At 39.9% G+C, this 22,524-nt stretch overlaps 1 protein-coding gene across 1 annotated transcript; it reads right to left on the reverse strand.

Moving 5' to 3' along the window:
* Window positions 1-7,870: 7,870 nt before the first annotated feature.
* LOC114362160 (charged multivesicular body protein 7) lies at window positions 7,871-22,292 on the reverse strand. The gene is made up of 11 exons (XM_028317447.1): window positions 21,927-22,292; window positions 19,583-19,802; window positions 18,800-18,974; window positions 17,559-17,725; window positions 16,260-16,396; window positions 14,462-14,549; window positions 14,033-14,180; window positions 11,030-11,203; window positions 9,718-9,849; window positions 9,155-9,314; window positions 7,871-8,558 (listed from the first exon to the last, which is right to left on the reverse strand). Exons 1-11 carry the CDS (start codon window positions 22,190-22,192, stop codon window positions 8,384-8,386), a joined length of 1,842 nt encoding a protein of 613 aa, XP_028173248.1. The 5' UTR covers window positions 22,193-22,292; the 3' UTR covers window positions 7,871-8,383.
* Between the last annotated feature and the right edge of the window lie 232 nt (window positions 22,293-22,524).

Consider the following 22,524-nt stretch of genomic DNA (forward strand, 5'->3'; position numbering starts at 1 on the left):
TACAAATGACTTTGAATGTTCTTTACTAGGTTAGTGAACCCGGACAATTTAAATTTTAAGATGCGTTACAAATTACGATTCAAGTTGTTCAAATGGGGGACTTAATGCCACCAGTCAACTAAGGTTGAGTTGCACCAACTTCGGAATCGAATAATCCGGAGCTTTTTGTATGGAGTTTTACAGATTTTTGACGTTTGTTAAAGTTAAAAAAAGATGGTGCAACTCAGCAGCCTGTTTGTAAGTTCTAAGTGTTACCGATTGGAATCACTTCTCTAGCGTGTGTAAGTACTTGTAGTAGACAAAACTCTAAAATTGTGCTTCGGTTTAGTTAGGTACGTTTAGATTGGGTTACCTACACCATATCGAATTACAAATGATCGAAAATCAAAATATCGAACACGTTTCATCGAACGATCAAATAAAATATCGAACGTTCAGAATATCCGTTCAGGTAGATTAATTAAGTATACAGGGTGGAAACGATAAGTGATCTCACTCGATTATTTTTAAACTATACAAGATATCCAAAAACAGGATAATGATCCTGAAAGTGCTTCCTTAGCTCTATCCAACGGTACCAATAATAGGTTACAAAATAAAGTGGTTCTATCCGAAAATTCAATGTTTCCAGCTTCCATACATTTAGTAAAACCACATAACATTAAAAACTATACAAGATATCCAAAAACTGGTTACTGATCCTGAAAGGGCTTTATGAGCTCTATCCAATGGTATCAATAATAAGTTACAAAATAAACTGGATCTATCTAAAAATTCAAAGTTTCCAGCTTCCATACATTTAGTACTGCCACAGTCATGGCACTCATTTCTTGATAATATTATAACAAGTAAAGCCAAAAGCCAATGTTTTCCATGAATAATTTTAAATAAGAATTCAGTTTACGAGTTCATTTTAAGTATTTATTATTTGATAAAAAAAAATAACACTTCTAATATTGTGTGGCTGGCATACATTTAGTATGGAGGCTGAGAACATTACCTTTTCCGATAGATCCAGTTAATTCTGTAACCTATTACTGATACCGTTTGAAAGAGCTCATGAAGCACTTTCAGGATCAGTAATCAGTTTTTTGATATCTTGTATAGTTTAGAAATAATCGAGTGAGATCACTTATCGTTTCCACCCTGTATACGAAGTGGAATCGGTAACACATAGCATCGGTTTAAGTATTAATAGTAGGACCACGAGGAAACGGAGCTTTTTTAAAATGTTTCCTGGTAATAAAAAGCACGTACGGAACCCCTCGTGTGGAAATCATATTTTTGCATCTTTTTAACGTGCACTTCTTTCAAAATTTCTGTTTTATAGCATTTCGTATTCAGTTAAATTACCCAACATACCTACTTGAGTTGCTACTCATTAGTAATTTAGCGAATCTGAATTTTGTAACTATTTAATGTCAAGGAGAAAATACCTATTTGGAAGAGTTTTAGCCAATTTAGTTGTGTGAAATGACAAAATGCTACCTACTTAGTAAATCTTCAATATCATTTAAGCCTTCTTTCTTACAGATTTTCGGAGCGACCAAAAAATAACTGAGATTGTATTTGTTTTGTGCGACGTATTTTGTATGAAAACATTTATCTGTGCTCTTGTCAACTATTTTGACTGAAGTTGAGTGGAGCTAAATGCTTGCTATTGCTATTGATTGCGTAAAAAACTAAAAAAACATGTTATAATGCGAACAGCTTGGGACTGGAATTCGCTGCCTGCTGCTGTCTTTCCCGAAGACTATAATCCGGGCTTTTTCAAGGCGAGAGTGAATTGGCACTTACAGGGTAGATATACCATCCTAGACTGCATCTTCCTTAACACCAGGTGCTGGTAAGACAACTAAATGCTTGCTAATGCTTGCGTAATAAACTTAGGTGGAAAACAGACCTTACTTATGTCAGTGTGGCGAGGTCTATAAATTATTTTTGGCTCGTTCATATTAATAACCGAGACTAACACAAACTCAAATCAATGTCATATTTAAAATAGATCAATCAAGGCAGTCAACATTTGTTCATCACTTCGAATACTTTATTTGCACATTAAAATGTTTATTTACTCAAAAATTAGACGAGGTGTTTGCCTAACACTTCAGGGGGAATGTTAACTAATATTAGGTACATTTAGCACATTTTTTGAGTATAGAGAATGTGTGCTTGGAATTAAAAATTTAGTCATAGAGCGTCGTGGTCTGTCTCAGTTTTCCAAACTTGTTACGTTTGACATTTTAAGGTACGGGTGCGGGATTGGGACACAATTGGGGGGTCAAAATTGAGCGCTTGGGTGTCCCTAGCTTGACAGCTAGTTCAAACGAAGCTGTAACGTGAACGGAGCGTAAAAAGTCTTTTGAGTTATAAGAAAAAACTATTTTTATAATAACTAGGTAACTGTTAAAAAAGGGTCAGTAAATAATACACAGAAATGGCACTTCGTATAAATATAATATATACATGAGTATTATACAAATTTCCTTACACTATCGAGTAAAAAAATACAAAACGTCAATTGAAAAATAATGTTGCCATCTAAATTAGAAAAACAATAGTATAATAACCTAAAGACACATAATAAGGCACAGTTTTAAAGTCATTCATCATTACAATATACTTCTAATACTATACACATTTTGAGAAACATCGATACTCAAACTTTTTGACCGAGTTTGTTCTGCCACTTCTCAGTTCATAATGTTGTCCCGAAGTGGTGATAGGGCAAGCTATATTTGGGACGTGTAAAATTGCTTTTTAAAAGCCTAACTTGCAAAAACAGTTATAAGTTTTACTTTGAAAGATGACCTACTCGGGACTATTCCCACCTCTCTTTCCCACCACTGCATCTCCTGTGTAGCCAGGATCTACAGCTTGGCCTCCAATGAAACCCAACCAGTGAAGGTTGAGTTGTCCCGGGGACAGCTTACCTACTGTTGTGGAACTCATTTGATCTGAAGAATATAAATCAATAAATATAGGAGTATGGTAGCGAGTTTTCTACATCACGGGAAGAATCACACATCTTTTTTTAACTTAAAAGCCCTTTAAAAAAAGGTTTTTTTTGACATAACAATTTTCGTTCGATGTTCTGTAGGCAATATAATAAATCCTTTTTAGTACTTTTATAAATTGTACGGTCTTAACAAGCCCAATGCATTTAAAAATATAACAGAAAAATAAGGCACATTATACACAACAATGTTAATCTTTGAAAAAATGACGTTTAAAAAACGAAGACAAGTTTGAGAATCGATATTTTGAATTATTATACAATACAAACACACAATAAATATTAATATGCAAAAGTGAAAGGCAGTTTTATAGCATGATTAATTTACATCGAGGATTAGTCTAGCACTACATGGAACACCATTTGTATACAGGTAAATGGGTATATGAGCCGACACTAGCCCATGTTAACATGGGCATATAAATGGTATGGTGAAGTCAGAAAATTGATATCTTCATTTTAATTATTTTAATTTTCATACAAATCGGATTTCATAAAATTTATTTTGTATGAAAATTATAAAAATAAAATGATGATATCAAATTTATAACTTCGCCATACTATTTACATGCCCATGTTAAAATGGGCTAGTGTCGGCTCATTCACCTAACACCCTGTATGCCATCGTAAAATTGTGAATTTCGTCAAATTATAATCTGACGTAGTTACATTACAATGTCACGCGTTATATTATAAACTGACGTAGTTTACAATTTCAACATGACATTTTTACAATCTGAGAGAATAGGGACTGGCAACACAGCAAATGATATAATTTAATACTTAGGAGTGTCATCCAGGTATTTTAGGTTTTCGGTGTTGTTAAAGCCTGGTCCGTGAGCACATAGAATCCCGTCCAATGTTCCCAAGCTGCCCATCCTTGTCGCTCGCACGTAATTATGTTACTGTCGCGCTCGCACACTCACTGCGGGCGCGCGTCGCACAGTCGCGACAGCAATGTAAGTACGCGCGAGCGATAAGGATGGGTAGCTTGGGGTCAATGGACGGGATTCTACGTGCTCACGGACCAGGCTTTAGTATAGTTATTTTGAGTTAGAAGCAAAGTAACCCTATATTTGTGCATCTACACTAACGCCCGTATTCACAAACTATGAGGTCTCACAGTGCGCGTGGACGCACAGGGTGATACATGAACCAATCAGAGCTCTATTCAACGCTGTGCGTTCGATTTGCTGCTTCACTTAAGCAAGCATCGTTTGTGAATACGGGCGTAAGGCAGTTGGATACAACCCGATCAAGCTAACTGCGGATCTCGCTGGAATGCGACTCTCCCTCGCCACGGTAATAATATCATACAGTATTATAACTTCATATAAACAGACGAAACGAGAACTTTCTTTCGAAATTCAAATCTCGGTATGCGCTCGGTATGCAAAAGTCGGGGGTGTCGCGAATGTGCCGAATGGACGTCGGTGGCCAAGTGATAAAAATGACAAAACTGATTGAATTTGACTGACCGTCATTTACGGTCAAATTGGTCAAAAACTAGTCAAATTGTCATTTTCAGTCAGTTTGATTTGAAATGAAAATTATATTGTATTAAACCAGCTTTTGCCCACGACTTCGCCCGCCCAAAATTAAAATAACAGATCATTATGATTATTAAAGTTTCAAAATTATTTAAGTAGTTTTTACTAAATTAAATCTACTAATAACAAAACAACACACATTTTTAACCTATTCCATTCACAAAGTATTTTGTTATTCTAACTAAATAAAAAAATACAATCACAAAACTAGATAGAAATTCTAAGTAGGCAGATGTAATTAAACTGGGTAATGTACGTGGGCAGCCCTATCGCATGTTGTCATACTGTGACGTGACGCGCGACTGTTGACATTTATTTCAAAAATATGGCCGAGTTGGAATACTGTATAGATAGTATTACCGTGCCCTCGCACACCTCCGTACCAGAGCGTCGACGTGACGTCACGGCCAACAAGTGCGCAGTTAACTTCACCACGTTGTTACAATAAAGTTAAAACAAATTAAAAAGATGGCAACACAGTTAAAACACAACGACGGTTAATTCATGATCACGTAACATAAACATCCATAGACAAAACACATAATAATTACACTTTTTTTTAGATTTTTTTCAATTAATTTTTTTAGTCGACTAACTATCTCACTATTTCTCAATATAGGTAGTAAATGTATTTTAAATATAAATATTTATTTAGTAAAAACATAATTGAGTATTCAACATTAATCTATTTTATCTAGTTTTTTTTGACTTGGGTTATGTTCTAAAGCCTGGTCCGTGAGCACGTAGAATTTTGTCCAATGACCTCAAGCTACCCATCCTTATCGCTCGCGCGTAATTATATTGCTGTCGCGACTGTGCGACGGGCGCCCGCAGTGAGTGTGCGAGTGCGACAGCAACATAATTACGTGCGAGCGATAAGGATGGGTAGCTTGGGGGTCATTGGACAAAATTCTACGTGTTCACGGACCAGGCTTTAGCAAAAACTGAAAAAAAAAAGCTGTTACATAGGTTAATAGTCACTGGTAGGTATCTAAAGCCAACCAAATTGAGAACCTCTTTTGTTGAAGTCGGTTAAAAATAATTTTTTATTCATATTTCAACCTTTAATCATATTTTAAAGTCGTATTAAAGTACGAAAACAATTACTTTTTTATTTTACTTTGTCATTTTTAATCGATAAAACGTGTGGGATATGGCCATGCCCTGCAGTGGCCAACGCAACATTTACTACCTATACAGCGCATACAAAAAATTTGTTACATAATATACTACCTAAAACTATTTATGTACAATATTTACAATGTATTTACGTACAAGATGAACTTATTAACACAAGATTCCAAAACGTACAGCTGAGAGAATAAAACTCAGAACTTCATAGCATAAGGTCAAAGTGTCAACCATTAAAGTTGTCATTAAAATACACGCCCGTATTCACAAACATTACTATGAGGTCTCACAGTGCGCGTGGACGCACAGGGTGACACACGAACCAATCACAGAGCTCCATCATCATAGAACTGACAACGCCACTCTTGTGGCGGAGTTTTGGGCTGACACTGTGTAGGTTTGTTGTCGACACGATAAAAGACAGAGCTCTATTCAACGCTGTGCGTTCGATTTGCTGCTTCACTTAAGCAAGCATCGTTTGTGAATACGGGTGTTAGTTTCATCTGATATAACAAAAATCCAGAGCTGCGAAAAATCTTATTTATTGTAACTAATAATTTTTATCAATAATAGTATGTGTATTTACAAATGATACATTTTTATTTGACATTTCAAAATTTTTTTACAAACTCTTTTTTTAATTTTTTAATTATTATTTTTATTTCACAAATGTTTAGTTTGCTTTAACAAAAATTATTGTAATATTTTTCACCATTTCCAGAAATGGCAAAAGTGAGAAATGGGCGACATTTATTGTTCTTGAAGTCTGTCAAAAATCTGTCATTTCGTTGTCAAATTCTAACACCAGGCGATTTGGAGGGTAGTCAAATGCTGATCTATCTTAAATTATCTACTTTAGTATCCAAACCTGGTGTTATTTTTCTACAGTGAAGCGATACTGACAGATTTGACAGAATTCTCAATGCTGATCACAGACATGTGTCAAGATATGTGTACATGTTTTTATGAATGTTTATGGAAAGTTTCGACTTTACAAATATGTTTGTACAGGTAGCGCACCAAATTAACGTGATCGCGATCAACAAAAATGTGTTGTATCGCATTATATTGCCTAAACAATTTTTCACACACACTTTTAAAATATTTGCAATATCCCACATAGTCTTTGGACATATTTGCAAATATCTTGACACATATCTGTCACTGGCATAAGACGCAGGACATGTATTTTAAATCAACATTTGTTTCGTCAAATTAAAAACTAAATTGATGGCACGATACTAATCCTATTTACTTTAGCACTATACGAATATTATTTTCAGTTCTTTGACACTATGTTAGTATAAATATTAATGCGTTTCTCTTGATATACTCGACGCAGACTCGTGGCAGGCGGGGCCATAAGTAATTTTTGAAACAGTGATGCATGCTCGCCAATATTTTATTAATTATTACGTACTAGCGGCCGCCCGCGACTTCGTACGCGTAGATCTTGTTTTACCCCCGTTAGATATCATGTTTATAGATGGCGTTTCACGGCTTCCCCCGCATGAATATTTACGAACATCAATAACAGTAGTTTGTCCAGCGCTGTAGATTTTAACCAATGACGATAGATGGCGCTTTTTAGACACGTCTTATTTATTTATTGAAAATTTGTCACATATCGTCATAAATAATAGCCTATATGTTAATCTGGGTTATAAACAATAATACTGTAAAGTTTCAACAAAATCCGTTCAGTAGTTTTTGCGTGAAAGAGTAACAAACATCCAGACATCCAAACTTTCGCCTTTATAATATTATAGTAGGATTATAAACAACGCTATGCCTGCCTGTGTGACGTCACCCATAACCAGTGTGAGTGCGAAAGAAAACGTGATATTCACTGTCTTATTATTACACCGCCTGCAATCTTTGCACCGAGTATAGCACAGAGCAAACACATCTTAGGTTTCTAACTACATTTGTTTACACTAAAACTTACCAGAGTATTTAGTATTTAAAATTAAATAAAATACGTGCAGTGGACAGCCCAACAACCTATCTTAGAACAATACTAGAGAATTCAACTTTTTTATATCAATTCAAAAAATTTAGAACATACGGGACGATTCCCACCTCTCGTTCCCACCGCTGCAACTCCTGTGTAGCCAGGATCTACAGCTTGACCGCCAACCCAACCAGTGAAGGTCAAGTTTGTCCCGGGGGAAAGTTAAACTGTTATTAGACCCGTAACGAAATTTATCAGAAGAACATAAGAGTTCGAAATAAATATAAAATCGTGATTTCGATTTTAGACGGATTTATCCAATGTCTTAGCGGTGAGAGCAGTCGCAAGCGAAAGGTTGTGGGTTCGATTCCAAGCTGAAGCAATTCGATTTTTTAAAGTTTATAAAATTGAAAGCTTGTGTCGAAACAACTGCTGCATGCTCTTTTCGAGTTGTTCTAGCACACATGTTTTGAGCATGCTAATAAACATGACATTTTATGAGAATGTGTAACTGTACCTTAAGAATTCGAAGTTGAGGATTGACTATCTTCTATAGGTCTAGCAGAATCAGAAATCAGATTGAGAATTGATATATTATGACGTGACAGAGCATATGAATCTGAAAGTGATCTGAAGTCTCGCTGACGTCACAAAATCACCCAGTTTTGTCCTTGTAAATTGATATTCTGTCCACTGTATCCTATAATAATAATTACACTCACACACTTAATATTATAAGTTGAATCCTCTCAGGCTACGCAACCTCCTCTCCAGGTCTTCTACCGGGTTGTCTGTGGGCCAGGGGGCCGCGGGGGCCACGGGGTCTTGGCCCTTCTGGGGGGCCCGCTTGCGTTCCCCGCCGGGGGCCATTTGGAACGAGCTGCCGGACTTGCCCGGGCTTTCGGAGCTGGAGACAAAATTATGGTATTAATATAATAGTCAGAACTATAAAAGGCAACCATTACTGACTGATCTGTCAATACCACAGATCCCAGAAACTAAAGGGAGATATTGTGACAAGGGGGCGTGGCCAGTGTCGCAGCAATATGCCCAAAAATAGAACACATTGCTCGCGACAGCAATGTTGACAGCAGCGACGTATGTATAAACAGTTTACATTGCTTGTGTATAGTTCCAAAATACTGAACTGTCCTATCCATGACATTGACAGTTGGGCGCCACCGTCAATACCGGATCGCTGGTTCCGATTTTTGTTATGTTGGAAACCATTAATTTTAAGCCGCATGTGTCAAACAAGGCTGTATGTTTCTTTAATAAAGATAAATAAAAATAAAATTATAGTTGAACGATGGTAGCGCCCCCCTGTCATTGAGTTTGGTGGGACAGTTCAGCGTGGGTCATCTATAGCACTAAAGATTATTATCTTAAATCGTTCGAATTTGTAATTCGAATCAAACACACTATGTGTGCTCACATGACAGTCGAGTTTTGCGGGATCCTGCATTACTGGATCCGGCATAACTGGACTGCCGTGGGTCTTACCTAAAATATTCCGTGCTAGCGCCTAATTCGCTATCCACATTGCTGTTAGCGTCCCTAGTGTTGTACAGCCAGACGCCATCTTTGAACTTCTGGTCGCGCACTTGGAAGTCCGAGTTGTATAGTCTTGGGGGCGTCGTGAAGTCTATGTTTAGGGGCTGACCTGAAATGAGATAGATCATTACGGCTAGGCTAGGATACGCAATACGATATAAGGACGTAGCACATTTATCAACCCGGAAAGGGATCGTAACCGTTACAACTTGAGGCGGTCAGTATTCTTTGTATGAAACTCCATACTGGAACGCACACTTATCCGCACCTAAATAAACGCCATGCCTCGCGGTTGACAGCGCGCGAAAAGCGATGACAGCTCGAGCAAGGCGATACGGTGTTGATCCCTTACAGTGTTGATAAATCTGCTATGACCTACATCAAATTTTCTACATCGAGCATTTATTAATTTGTAACAAAACAATGAGTCGCTTCATGAAATGTTTTAGTGTCAGTGTCACCGTTTTACGAACCAAACGTCGCGTCATACATTATACTTGTATTGTACCTACCCGGGTGTATCCGGTGGTCTTGCCGCATCTCGCCGGAGTCCAGGTTATTATTCCACGTCTCGGGGCGGAGGCTCTGCGTAGACGGCGGGTACCACGACTGAGACGGCTTCGTTGATTTGGGCTGCGGTTTAGCTGGAAAGAATATTATAATGTTAGAAAGGTCAGTATAGAAAGAACAAAGAAAGATACATTTATTACAATGGACATCACACAAATATAGGCAATTACATAGACATGACAATGGCACATAATAATGGAAGAAGAAAAAATAAAAACAAGTGTAAACTGAGCAGTGCCACCCATTCACCAACAAGATGCCCACTGCAACGGGACCCCACTCAGCATGTGCCGTGGCCCACGGTGAGGAAGGCCACGGCGCTGGTTTTCAGTGTGCCCCATGCAGAGTGAGTATAGAATGTGCTTCCTTTTTTGAAGGAGCCTTTAGAGTCTGAGGACAATTTAGGAGACTGTTCAAAGTTTCCGGCCTGTGGTCGCCACTCGAGAACTTTTGTGCCCCATCGGCCATCAGCTCTACGAGTTATGTGCCTCTCCCACTGCCACTTGATTTTAGCAATTCTACGAGCTATGTCGGTCACTTTGGTTCTCCTACGGATCTCCTCATTTTTGATTCGATCACGCAGGGAAACTCAGAGCATAGTACGCTCCATCGCATTTAGGGGCGATTCTGTTCTCGACTTACATGTAATGTCAGGTAGGGTAGCATAGCATGCTCCTTCGCCCTTTGGGTTACCTTCTTATGAGGCCCACAGTTGGTGACCACGTTTCAGATCCATATACCATCACTGGCAACACACACTGGTCATAGACTTTTGTCTTAAGACACTGCGATATTTCGGACGAAAATGGGTCTAACAATAATGTTGAACACAAGGAATATGAAAAGGGAAGACAAGATTTAATACACTCCTCGCCGTCGAAAACGAAACCACATCGTTGCTGTCATCATTGCTGTCTCGAGCAATGTGTTCCGTTTTTGGGCATATTGCTGCGACACCGGCCCCGCCCCTTTTCACATCTCCCTTTAGTTTCTGTGATCTGTGGGTCTAGCTCGTAGAGACGATGGCCGTTGGGGCAGAAAAGTTCTCGAGTGGCGACCACGGGCTGGAAGACGTAGCATGGGCAGGCCTACTAAGTGGACCGACGATCTGGTAAAGTTCGCGGGAAGAGCCTGGATGCGGGCAGCGCAGGACCGTTCATTGTGGAAAACCTTGGAGGAGGCCTTTGTCCAGCAGTGGACGTCATTTGGCTGAAACGAACGAACGAACGATCAATCTATTTGAAGAAAACTTACCCAGTTCAGTCTCCCACTCCTCAGTGACGGGTATTTTCTTCTTCTCTTCTGTTCTCTTCTCTTTAGGGCTTCCGTGCTCCACGTCCAGTTGTTCCAACTCGGCCAGTATACGCTCCTCGCCGTCGAAAACGAAATCGCGTTCGGACTCTTTGCGCGTTTTCTCTTTTGGTTTTTCTGTTGGAAGAAAAAAAGATAAGATTGATACATGATAATTGATTTGATTTTAAAGTAGCACCTACTACGCGACGCGAGCAACTTACGCCCGTATTCACAAACATTACTATGAGGTCTCACAGTTCGCGTGGACGCACAAGGTGACACACATATCGAAACGAAATCGAACGAATAATACGTGAGTACGAAGTGACTCCAGCGATCAAATCGCTTGCATGTTGTTGAAGTTATGATACGTGAATAGGCTTGTATCCATAGTGAATAAATCTGCAGTATAAGATTGTATAACTATTAAGATAGTCGTATAATTAATGAAAAACGAAACTACATAAAATAATAATTAAAGATTATTTATATTTTTAGCAAATAAATTCGGAAAAAATGGCCCATAAGTCACGTGACAGCAAACACCAATCAGAAAGCGTTACGTCATTTTTTCTATCTTTTTAAATATAGTTTTTTACGGCTCTGGGTGCGAGCCCTTTTAGGCCAGATTGTCATTGCCAACATTTGAGTGTTGCTAGAAGGTTATTTTTGTAACCGTTTAGGTGATTTTTCGAAATTTGTAGATATTATTTCTTTATAAGGCTCAACAAATAATTTTACATTATGTCTCGAGTTTTGGCAAATAATGTTAGATATAGGTACTGTACAGTAGAACTAAGTGATATAAATAGTATAATAATACTATAGTTTCCCATTTATGAATAAGATGAGAGAGTACATTTTAAAAATAGGTTACATTTTTTTACATTTCTGGTAATTTCTGACAAGACCCGACTGGCAACACTTTTCTTCATGTGAAGTCTTGACCCAGAGCCGTGAATTTCTATAAAAAAAAAAAGTAAAAAAGTGAAGTTTGTTGGTAAATATGTCATGAATAGTTCCTAACCTCATTTTGTTGTTATCATTATTCTTAAACAAAATTCAACAATTTCATTATAATATGTAGGTACATGATATCAGATTATGTTGTGTGAAATATCTAACTTACATTGAAATGATCTTCACAAAAATACATCCTTGATTTTGTTGATAAACAATGGACATCATATTTTACGTATCTGCTGATTGTTTGGTACGTATACCTATAAATAACTTATTTGGCGTTTTTATTCTTGTGCATGTACATTGGGGCACTATACAGGACTTGAAATACGATGGATCCATTTGTAATTAATTTAACTTTACAATTTCCGTACTAAAACAGCTGTGTTTTGCAAGGCGTGACGTCATTCAAGACGCCATGACGGTCGTGAGCGTTTTTGAGGGCTATATGTCAAATATTATTGAAAATGCAAAATAATCCTTGGAGATGAGATTTTTTTCCAAAATAAGAGCGCATTTGTATAAAATAGGCATCAAGGTATATTATTAACTAATTATTGAAATTTGGGCGAAAAGCCTATTAGGCCACAGGCCTGGTAATACACATTCCGCACCTGTCTTCTCTTATTCTTAGATTACACAGGATGTAGCCCTTCCTTATTATGCTAACTATACTACAAAGGAAGGCTCCAGGCTGTAGACCTATGCAACATACAGAGTGTAGCCCTACTTGTAACATACAGGGTGTAGCTGTGGTATCTAACATACAGAATGTAGCCCATGTAATATACCGAGTGTAGCTCATATAATACAAAGGCTATACCCCTATTTTATCAGGCCGAAGGTGGAAGCGAGCTTCACCCGGAATCCTCAACCACGGTGGGAACTGGCGATCTTACATCTAACTGCCGGAACACAATAATGCTGTTAACATTGTTGTTATGGCGAGAGACTTAGGCAAGATGGTGGTAGCTAGCCAGGCGGACTTAGAACAAGCCCTACCACCAACCAAACCGAACAGAAAAATCTGCCCCCACTGGGAATCGAACCCGGGACCTCTGCGTCTGAAGCAGGTGGTCTTACCACTAGACCACAGAGGCGGTTAAATAATACACATTCCGCACCTGTCTTCTCTTCTTTTCCTGGAGTGCCTCCTCCAGGAGGACCAGGCTTTGCAAGCAGTTCCTTCAGCTCATCCTCTAACTCTTGGGCGTTATATTCTTCCACCGTGGAACTGAGGGCTTTATGATAGTGTCTAAGATACAGGCTGTAGTCTTACCTTCTTCACTATAGTGTCTAATACGCAGACTGTGGCCTTAAATTCTATGTAGCATAAGGGCTGTAGCCCTAGTATCTAGGGCTTCTAACATACAAGATGTAGCTCATGTAACATACAGGGTGTAACCCATGTGACAAAAAAACTGTAGCCCTTCTTTTTTGTAGCATGAAGGCTGTAGCCTACAGCCATAGATTGTAGCCTTATTCTTAGAATACACAGGATGTAGCCCTTCCTTATTTGGTAACTATACTACAAAGGAAGGCTCCAGGCTGTAGCCCTATGTAATATACAAGCTGTAGACCTATGCAACATACAGAGTGTAGCCTTACTTGTAACATACAGGGTGTAGCCGTGGTATCTAACATACAGAATGTAGCCCATGTAATATACAGGGTGTAGCTCATATAATACGAAGGCTGTACCCCTATTTTTCTTATAATATACAGCGTGTAGACCTATTTAACGCACATGCTGCAGTTCTATCTATATCTACTAAAGCCCAGTCTGTGAGCACGTAGAATTTTGTCCAATGACCCCTTACTACCCATCCTTATCGCTCGCGCGTAATTATGTTGCTGTCGCGCTCGCACACTCACTGCGGGCGCCCGTCGCACAGTCGCGACAGCAATATAATTACGCGCGAGCGATAAGGATGGGTAGCTTGGGGTCATTGGACAAAATTCTACGTGCTCACAGACCAGACTATAATACACATTCCGCACCTGTCTTCTCTTCTTTTCCTGGAGTGCCTCCTCCGGGAGGGCCGGGCTTTGCGAGTAGTTCCTTGAGCTCATCCTCCAACTCTTGGGCGTCATATTCTTCAACCGTGGAACTGAGGGCTTTTTCCACCTCGTTGTATGTGTCCATGACCTGTAACAGATTTATTTATTTAGATTATGTCACCGTCAGTTAAATTGCTCGCTAGGATCACAACTCAGCGATTTGTTGTCATTGACGTTTAGTTACGTCGTACCATTGAAAAACAGTTCTAAATCCGTCATCCGTTCTTTCGAAATGATCCTTATGAATACGGATATCGAGTGATATGATCGCAACTCAGCGATTTGTAGTCGTTGAAGTTTTGTTACGTAAATGAGGCTAATCCTGCACTGCTCGCTATGGCACCGTGATAAAAACCGCAATATCCTCACCTCTTTGAGTTCATCTATGGTGTCGTAAACGGCATCTTCTTCCAGTCCGCCTTCCTTCATGCCGCGCTTCATAGCATCGGCTGTGGTTCTGTTGACAAAAACATTTTAAAGTTAAGCTGTGTTTCATCATCATCATCTTAGCCATAGGACGTCTACTGCTGAACATAGGCCTCCCCCAATGCTTTCCATGTTGCCCGGTTGGTAGCGGCCTGCGTCCAGCGCCTTCCTGCTAACTTTATGATGTCGTCAGTCCACCTTATGGGTGGACGTCCCACGCCACAGTGTTTTAGACTAATATAACAGCAAAAGATTCTCGACTAACTTGTAGACAAATTCTCGTTTATATTGTATAATAATTTTTTGTCACGACATAAATTTAATTTCGTATTGCTAAGATTTGCCGACGCCGTGATTCTAGGACTACAGAAGTTTCTCGATTTTTTTTCGTTCGTTCGTTTCAGCCGAAAGACGTCCTCTGCTGGACAAAGGCCTCCCCCAAAGATTTCCACAAAGACCGGTCCTGCGCGCCTCCCGCGACCTTCACCAGATCGTCGGTCCACCTAGTGGGAGGCCTGCCCACGCTACGTCTTCCGGCTCGTGGACTTTCCTGCCCCAGCGGCCATAAGCTCTTCGAGCTATGTGCCCCGCCCACTGCCACTTGATTTTAGCGATTCTGCGGGCTATGTCAGTCACTTTGGTTCTCCTACGGATCTCCTCTAGGATTTTTTTTATTATCAGGGAAATACATGAATTTGTATACCCAGTAGCTAATGTGTTATGTGGGGCTCTCCCTACCAAAAATCCGCTACTCACTTGTAGGTATCGACATCCGCCTCCCTAGTCTGCTGTAGTAGATGGCGGACATTCTCTAGGGTTGATTCGCAGCGGGTGGCGCGTTGCTGAGCCTTCTTTTACAAGTAAAGAGCCCTTTAGATCCTTAATGACCATTTTTAACAGGGTCCTTAACATTTTGACACAGTTTACGCCAGACAGAGACAAGAGACAAACAAAAGGTAGCAAGAGATAGATACAATCGAGCGAGATGGAAGAGCGCAATCGTTACTTAGGCCTCTGTCTTTTGTTTCTGCCTCTTATGAAGCTTATGCCTTGATCAAGTTTTTCTCTGTTTCTTGTTTTTGTCTCTTTTTTGTCGCTGTCTCTTGTTTCTTTTGTCTCTCTCTCTCTTTTATCTCTTTTTGTCAGAAACAAAGGGTCTCTCTCGCGAACTGACGCTTACTGTTTGCTCAGGGCCTTCAGCTTCCTGATAAGGTTAGAGAAAAATACTTACTTGTAAAGCCTGGTCCGTGAGCACGTAGAATCCCGTCCAATGACCCCAAGCTACCCATCCCTATCGTTCGCGCGTAATTATATTGCTGTCGCGCTCGCACACTCACTGCGGGCGCGCGTCGCACAGTCGCGACAGCAATATAATTACGCGCGAGCGATAAGGATGGGTAGCTTGGGGTCATTGGACGGGATTCTAAGTGCTCACGGACCAGGCTTTAGCCCTTGTAGGTGTCTTGTCTCTATCGTTTGTCTCTTGTCTTTGCCTCTTATTTCTATCTCTGTCTCTTGTTTCTGTCTCTCTCGCGAACTAAGACGCTTATTATTTCTCAGGGCCTTCATCTTCCTGTGGAGGTGATAAGATTCAGATTCTCGATGTCTATCTTTTGTTTCTATCTTCTGTCGTTTGTCTATATCCCCCGTCTATTGTCACGTCTCTCTTACTGATGTTTATTGTTTGCTCGGGGTCTTCATTCTCGGGGTCCTGCGGAGGTGGTTATACAAAGATACTCACTTGTAGGTGTCGACGATAGCAGCGTTGACATCCGCCTCTCTAGTTTGCTGTAGCAGATGGCGGACATTTTCTAAGGTTGATTCGCAGCGGGTGGCGCGTTGTTGAGCCTTGAGTTTCCTGCGGAGGTGGTTCTTGGCCTGGTAAATAACAGTTAAGTTTATAAATTAACAAAAGTAGCATATCATACAATGTTTTTAGAATCTTGAATTCAATTTCCACCAAGCAATCGATTTTTCAAAGGTTAAACCTTTGAAAAATCGACTGCTTGGTGGAATTGTTTTTGGTTAAAGCCCGGTCTGTGAGCACGTAGAATTTTGTCCAATGACCCCGAGCTACCCATCCTTATCACTCGCGCGTAATTATATTGCTGTCGCGACTGTGCGACGGGCGCCCGCAGTGAGTGTGCGAGCGCGACAGCAACATAATAATTCTTTCCTTTTGCTAGAAAAGGCAAAGGCATATATCATACAGCCAAGTCTTTAGTCTTTAACAAGTCATAGAACGACCAAATAAAAATGAAAATAGGACAGTTGACGCCACTAGTCTTTTTTTTTAATGCAATGATTCGGGTTTGGGAACCACAGTTTACAACTGTCGAGTTTGAATGAACAAGTTTCCAATCTTCAATTTCCTAGGCGGCCAGGGTCACTCAAGATTGTATCTTAGTAAAATTTTGTAACCTTTTTTGACATAATATCCAAGACCTGACCATATTTAAAAAGAAAAAGAAGACTTTGACATTATAGTGTCATTCTCGACAATGCGTTAGGGGTGGTATAGTTCCAAAATACTGAACTGTCCTATCCATGACATTGACAGTGGGGCGCCACCGTCAATACCGGATCGCTGGTTTCGATTTTTGCCATGTTGGAAACCATATAGTTGAACGATGGTAGCGCCCCCCTGTCATTGAGTTTGGTGGGACAGTTCAGCGTGGGTCATCTATAAGCATTGTGATTGAAACTTGAACAGGTGGCCTGACGTTACGGCACCGCCTATGTTTAAATTCCACGCGAAAATATGGAGGTAATTTAAATAATTAATTTCTCGGCCATTTCTAGATGGATTTCAAAAATAACTTCACCAGGTTTTAGTTTTGGTTTATATTTTAATCTCTTTCAGTGAAATCTAATGTTTTCAACATCACGAAACTTGTCCATTGCGTTGAGTATAGGTTCTGTGACTGGTTTGGTTAAAAATATTTTTATGAGCTGTCAAAATGCGAATCTCTCATAGATTTTGTAATACATAGGCTACCAATGACGTCATACACAATCTAAACTAGCGTATTTGACTCACAGCAAGTTTGTTGCCCAATTGTAACGCTGCGCGCGCGTCGCTTTCGGCGGAAGTGACGTCACGCGCGAGCCGCGTTAGCTCCGCCCCCAATCGGCTTTCGGCTGTCATCAGCTTGACCAGCGCTTCGTCTGTCTCTGTCACTGGTGTTGCTTTCTTGTCCGGTTGTGCTGGAAAAAACATTTTAAGGGTTCAAGCATCAGAATAACATTTTGATGTGAAATTGATTTTTTTCTTAGTTTTTCTAAAGTAGTCATGACTTTGTCCACCATATGGCGGCGGTTTATCGTTGCATTCTGGAATACTGGGACAGGATGTAGATAGTTTGAGACCGAGGATAAAACATTACAAGAGTGATGCCAAGGGGAAAAGCTAGTCGATACAATTTAATTGAGAAGTCAGTTAAAAATACTATGTAAAGCAATAAAATTGTACTCTTATCATTATTATTAGGCAGTTCGATTTTTGTACTCTTATGTTGCAATAAAATTGTAGTGTGGAAAGGCTGCCTACTAGGTGGACCGACGATCTGGTGTGGTGAAGGTCGCGGGAAGCACCTGAATGCGGGTAACACAGGATGGATGTGATTTGGCTGAAACGAACATACCTATTGCAATTAAACTTTAAATTGCCTTAATATGCTTGTCTTGAAGCGCTGGTAGTGTCAAGGAGACATGTAAAGTACACCTAAAGGCTACCTTTATTAGTTACTAGCTGTGCCCGCGACTTCATACGCGTGAAAACCCGTTTTCGCAACATTTTTAATTTTTGCTCTACACCTATTACTCGTAGCGTGATGGTATATAGCCTATAGCCTTCCTCAATAAATGGGCTATCTAACACTGAAAGAATTTTTTAAATCGGACCGGTAGTTCCTGAGATTAGCGCGTTCAAGTAAACAAACAAACTCTTCAGCTTTATAATATTAGTATAGATCAGCGGTTCCCGAATGGTGGTCCGCGGAACCCTGAGTTTCCGTGGAAAGGCCGCAAGGGTTCCGTAAAAAATATTATCCCACGTTTCGTGACCGACGTTGTTCGCTCGCACCGACTTGTTTACGCACAAGGGAGGGGCAGGGCGTGCGGACGGAGTAGTACGGGGCTTCCGCTAGGAAAAGTATAATCAATTAGGGTTCCTTGGAAAAAAAAAAATTGGGAAACCCTGGTATAGATCACCTTGGACATACATAAGTGCCAAAACACTCGTCAAAATTGAATTAAATATTTTTGATTTTGATAACTCACCAATCTTAACTATCTCATCCTTCTTAACCGCTGCTCCTTGAGCCACTAGATACCCGAGCAGCACTTCAAACGTCTCCCGGCTGCCCGGCCAGGCGCAGTTCTTCATCAGCTCGTCTATGGTGCCGATGCGCTCCTCGTGGGAAGGGTACGAGTTGAGGAGCTCTGTGGCTTGCTCCTGGAAATTGGAGGACAAATGAATTCAAATTCAAATTGTGTTTATTGTGAAATCACAGGTACATAAGTCAGGTCATTAAATTTGTATGATAGATCAGCTGTGTTCCGCCGCATGGGCCTACAATTTGGTCAAATTACATTTTAAGAAATTGACAGGTAGTAAAAATCTGTAACACAATAAATGAATGGATGATTATACAAGAAAAGTACAATTTAAGTTACCTAAAAAGCCAGACTTATGCCTGTTTTCACCATCAATCCCTAATTTTTAAGTGACCCTATGAAAACAAAATTCCTGCTATTTATTACCATAGGTAGGGGTACCTAAAAAATAGGGAAAACGGCCGTTGGGCGGCCCATTCATTTATTACGTAAGACGATTTAGGTGAGGAGGGGAGTCGACCGTGTCTTATTTTTTCTTATAAGGCTGTCTTGATAGTTCTTACGTAAGATTACAAAAACTGCCCTGCTTGTAACTGGTCGTCAATTTTAACAATTTATCAAATAGCAAATTAACTAATAACTATCTTTTTTAATGATATTCATAGAAAGAGAGGGAGTGTCCTTAGTTGAATTTGCATATTAAAATAGTAAAATTCAATTTCCTACCTTCACAGCGCTCTCCACCACCCATCGTTGAGTAGAATCGATACTGGCTTTCGGCAGCCCATCATTATCCAAACTCTGTCGACCAGGCAGTAACGATGAGACAGCGGTGAGAGCGAATGCTGCCGGCTTGAAGGCTAATCGGGCTCCCCAGCGAACCCAGCCTTCTGGGCCATTGTGGAGGATTTGCTGGTATTTGGAGAGAGGGGACAGTTCTCCGCTCCTGTAAAATTAAATGTACATCTAAGGCTTCCACAGACCAAACGCGGGGCAGTAGCAGCGCAGTTTAAATGCGGGCCCGCGCAAGTTGTAATACAAGAAACTCTTTGAAGTGTGTCACACCAAATTTGAACGCGGGCCCGCGCTCCAACCGCGCCGCACTGCAACTGCCGAACGACAAACGAGGCGGCGCGGGTGCGGGACAGAAGCGGCGCGAACGCGGGCCCGCGCTGTTGTATTACAATGGCGGCCATATTAGCATGACACACTGGACGCAGGGCGGTAGCAGCGCGTTGAAAGCGGTTTTCGAATATTTAAAATTTTGACAACCGCCCGCGTTGCAACTACTTTGAAACTGCGCTGCTTTCAGTGTGCCTCAGCCGCGCTGCAACTGACCCGCACTGCTTCTGACCCGCATTTGGTCTGTGGAAGCCTTTATCATTGACTGTTCATTTGGTCTCCACTACAGGAGTGTGTTTTTAATAATTTACCAGAGGCAAACAGAGGATATGGTCTGCTCACCCCATGATAGCTAGATGGAAATAAGAGGTGGTTTTATTCAACTCTGTTGGAACCAAACAGCTGTGTTTTTTAAGGAAAATTTATTTTTCAAACTGGTTGTTATTGAATCGTACCCATCAAGTTTACGTCCCACAAGGTGGACCGACGACATCATAAAGGTAGCAGGATGTCGCTGGACGCAGGCCGCTACTAATCGATCAACATGGAAATCATTGGGGGAGACCTATGTTTAGCAGTGGATGTCCTATGACTGAAATGATGATGATGACCTATCTGGTTTAGCAAAGGTGAGACTATCTGATGTCTACTTTTAATAAAACTTAGCCGACGCCCGCGACTTCGTACCGCGTGGCCCCATTTTACCCCCTTAGGGGTGGAGTTTCGTAAAATCCGTTCTTAGCGGATGTCTACACTCTATAAGGAACCTACTTGCCAAATTTCAAGGATGTAGGTGTTATAGTTTCAGAGATTTCGCGATTAATCAGTGAGTATTTCGCATTTATATTGAAAGATGATGTAAACAAACAATGAAATTTTGTCTGACTTTACGTACATTCAAAACAGGAGTGAGCTAGACAAGGTGCGAAGTTCACTCTTGTTTTAATTCTGTAACTTCCAGAATTTCTCGAACTAATGTTTTTGTTTTTGATGTACTTGTTGTAACTCAATAGTTTCTAATGAATCATTCCATCCATAACAACAGACATGAATGTTACATTACACACCAGATACAGATCAGACAGAAATTGTTACCTTTTAAGTATATTTTTACACTAGCTTTCCGCCCGCGGCTTCGCCCGCGTGGATTTTTGTCTGTCACAGAAAAACTTTATCGCGCGCGTCCCTGTTTCAAAAACCGGGATAAAAACTATCCTATGTTCTTTCCCGGGACTCAAACTATCTCTATGCCAAATTTCATCAAAATCGGTTGCGAGGTTTAAGCGGGAAAGCGTAACAGACAGACAGACAGACAGACAGAGTTACTTTCGCATTTATAATATTAGTTGGGATTTGGTACATTTTCTATATTCTCTAGCAATATGTGAATGGTATCTAGGATCTGTTTTTATAAGAATTAAGGATTGTGAAATAATCTAAGTAAGATTATAGAACAAACTGTTGCTATAGCAATCAGTATAATGGAGTTAAGTCTAAATTATTTAACTATGTTCCCTGAGGTGTACCTAAATATGAAATGAATTATCTGTAGGAGTATTTTGTAGCTGTAGTAAAAGTAGTAGGATATAAATTTGTAATAAATTAGTGTGATATTGCATGGGAATAAGAATTAGAAATTTGTGTTTATAGAAACATGTTTTAAACATTCAATTAACTGAAAATAAAGCACAATACCTTTGTGTAATCCTCGCCACGACGCTTAAACGAGTGTATTTATGACAGTACAAAGATTTTCGCCTATCATGTGCGACCTTCAACCGATATTTGCATATTATTGAATATTATCTTACAGCACAGCTTTAATATGTCATTTTATAGTTAAACTCGGTAATTAAATGAAGTTTAACGATTGTTTCCACTTCCTTATTACTGCACGATTGCATCAGGGACTGTTGGAGGGATAATAAAGATTAAATAATAGACTTACCGACACAATTCTTCAACAACAATATCGATGCACGCTGGCGTGCGACCTTTGCGCTGAAACGAGAATTTAGCGTCCGCCGCAGATATTATCGGATCCTTTTTACATTTACACCACTGTCTCAACATATCACTCCAGAATTTCATCTTCATGTCCCAAGATTCGGGGTTGGCTGTCTTTATCCGAAAAGGTGCAAATAACGCATTCATACGCACATCGTCGGACCAGCACGGAGGCAATTTATCCTCCGGTATTCCAGGCAAACCCATTTTGGATTTACTTTCAAAGATTTAACGTTGTTTGGGTAAAAAAGACAATAATTTTTCAAGACGCGAAAAAATGTCTTGCGCGAGCAATGGCGCGCGAGATTTTTTTTCCGTGATTGACGTTTCGTAGTGACGTACTGAAAATGTTTTTCACATTTTATCTCGATTAAGATTGTAACTTTAAAAATTGAAATCGAAAGGTGTTGGAGTTATTTTCAATAGTACATATTAATTTATTTACTTTATTTAGCTTATATAAAATGCATTTATTGTTATTTTTACCGAGTAATAACGATTTTCTTTAAATCTTTTTTTCTTTGTATTGAAATCAAAGC

Source organism: Ostrinia furnacalis, unplaced genomic scaffold, assembly GCF_004193835.3.
Source record: "Ostrinia furnacalis isolate ACB-3 unplaced genomic scaffold, ASM419383v2 OfSCF6240, whole genome shotgun sequence".
In the NCBI taxonomy this organism is placed as follows: domain Eukaryota; kingdom Metazoa; phylum Arthropoda; class Insecta; order Lepidoptera; family Crambidae; genus Ostrinia; species Ostrinia furnacalis.

Excerpts from the sequence above, each read along its gene's own strand:
- LOC114362160 (XM_028317447.1), bottom strand. The coding sequence starts at position 22,192 with ATGGGTTTGCCTGGAATACCGGAGGATAAATTGCCTCCGTGCTGGTCC. Across the intron at positions 11,204-14,032 it reads AGGAAAAGAAGAGAAGACAG|AAAAACCAAAAGAGAAAACG; the intron begins GTGCGGAATGTG and ends TTCTTCCAACAG. Across the intron at positions 8,559-9,154 it reads GCTAGCACGGAATATTTTAG|CTCCGAAAGCCCGGGCAAGT; the intron begins GTAAGACCCACG and ends TTTTGTCTCCAG.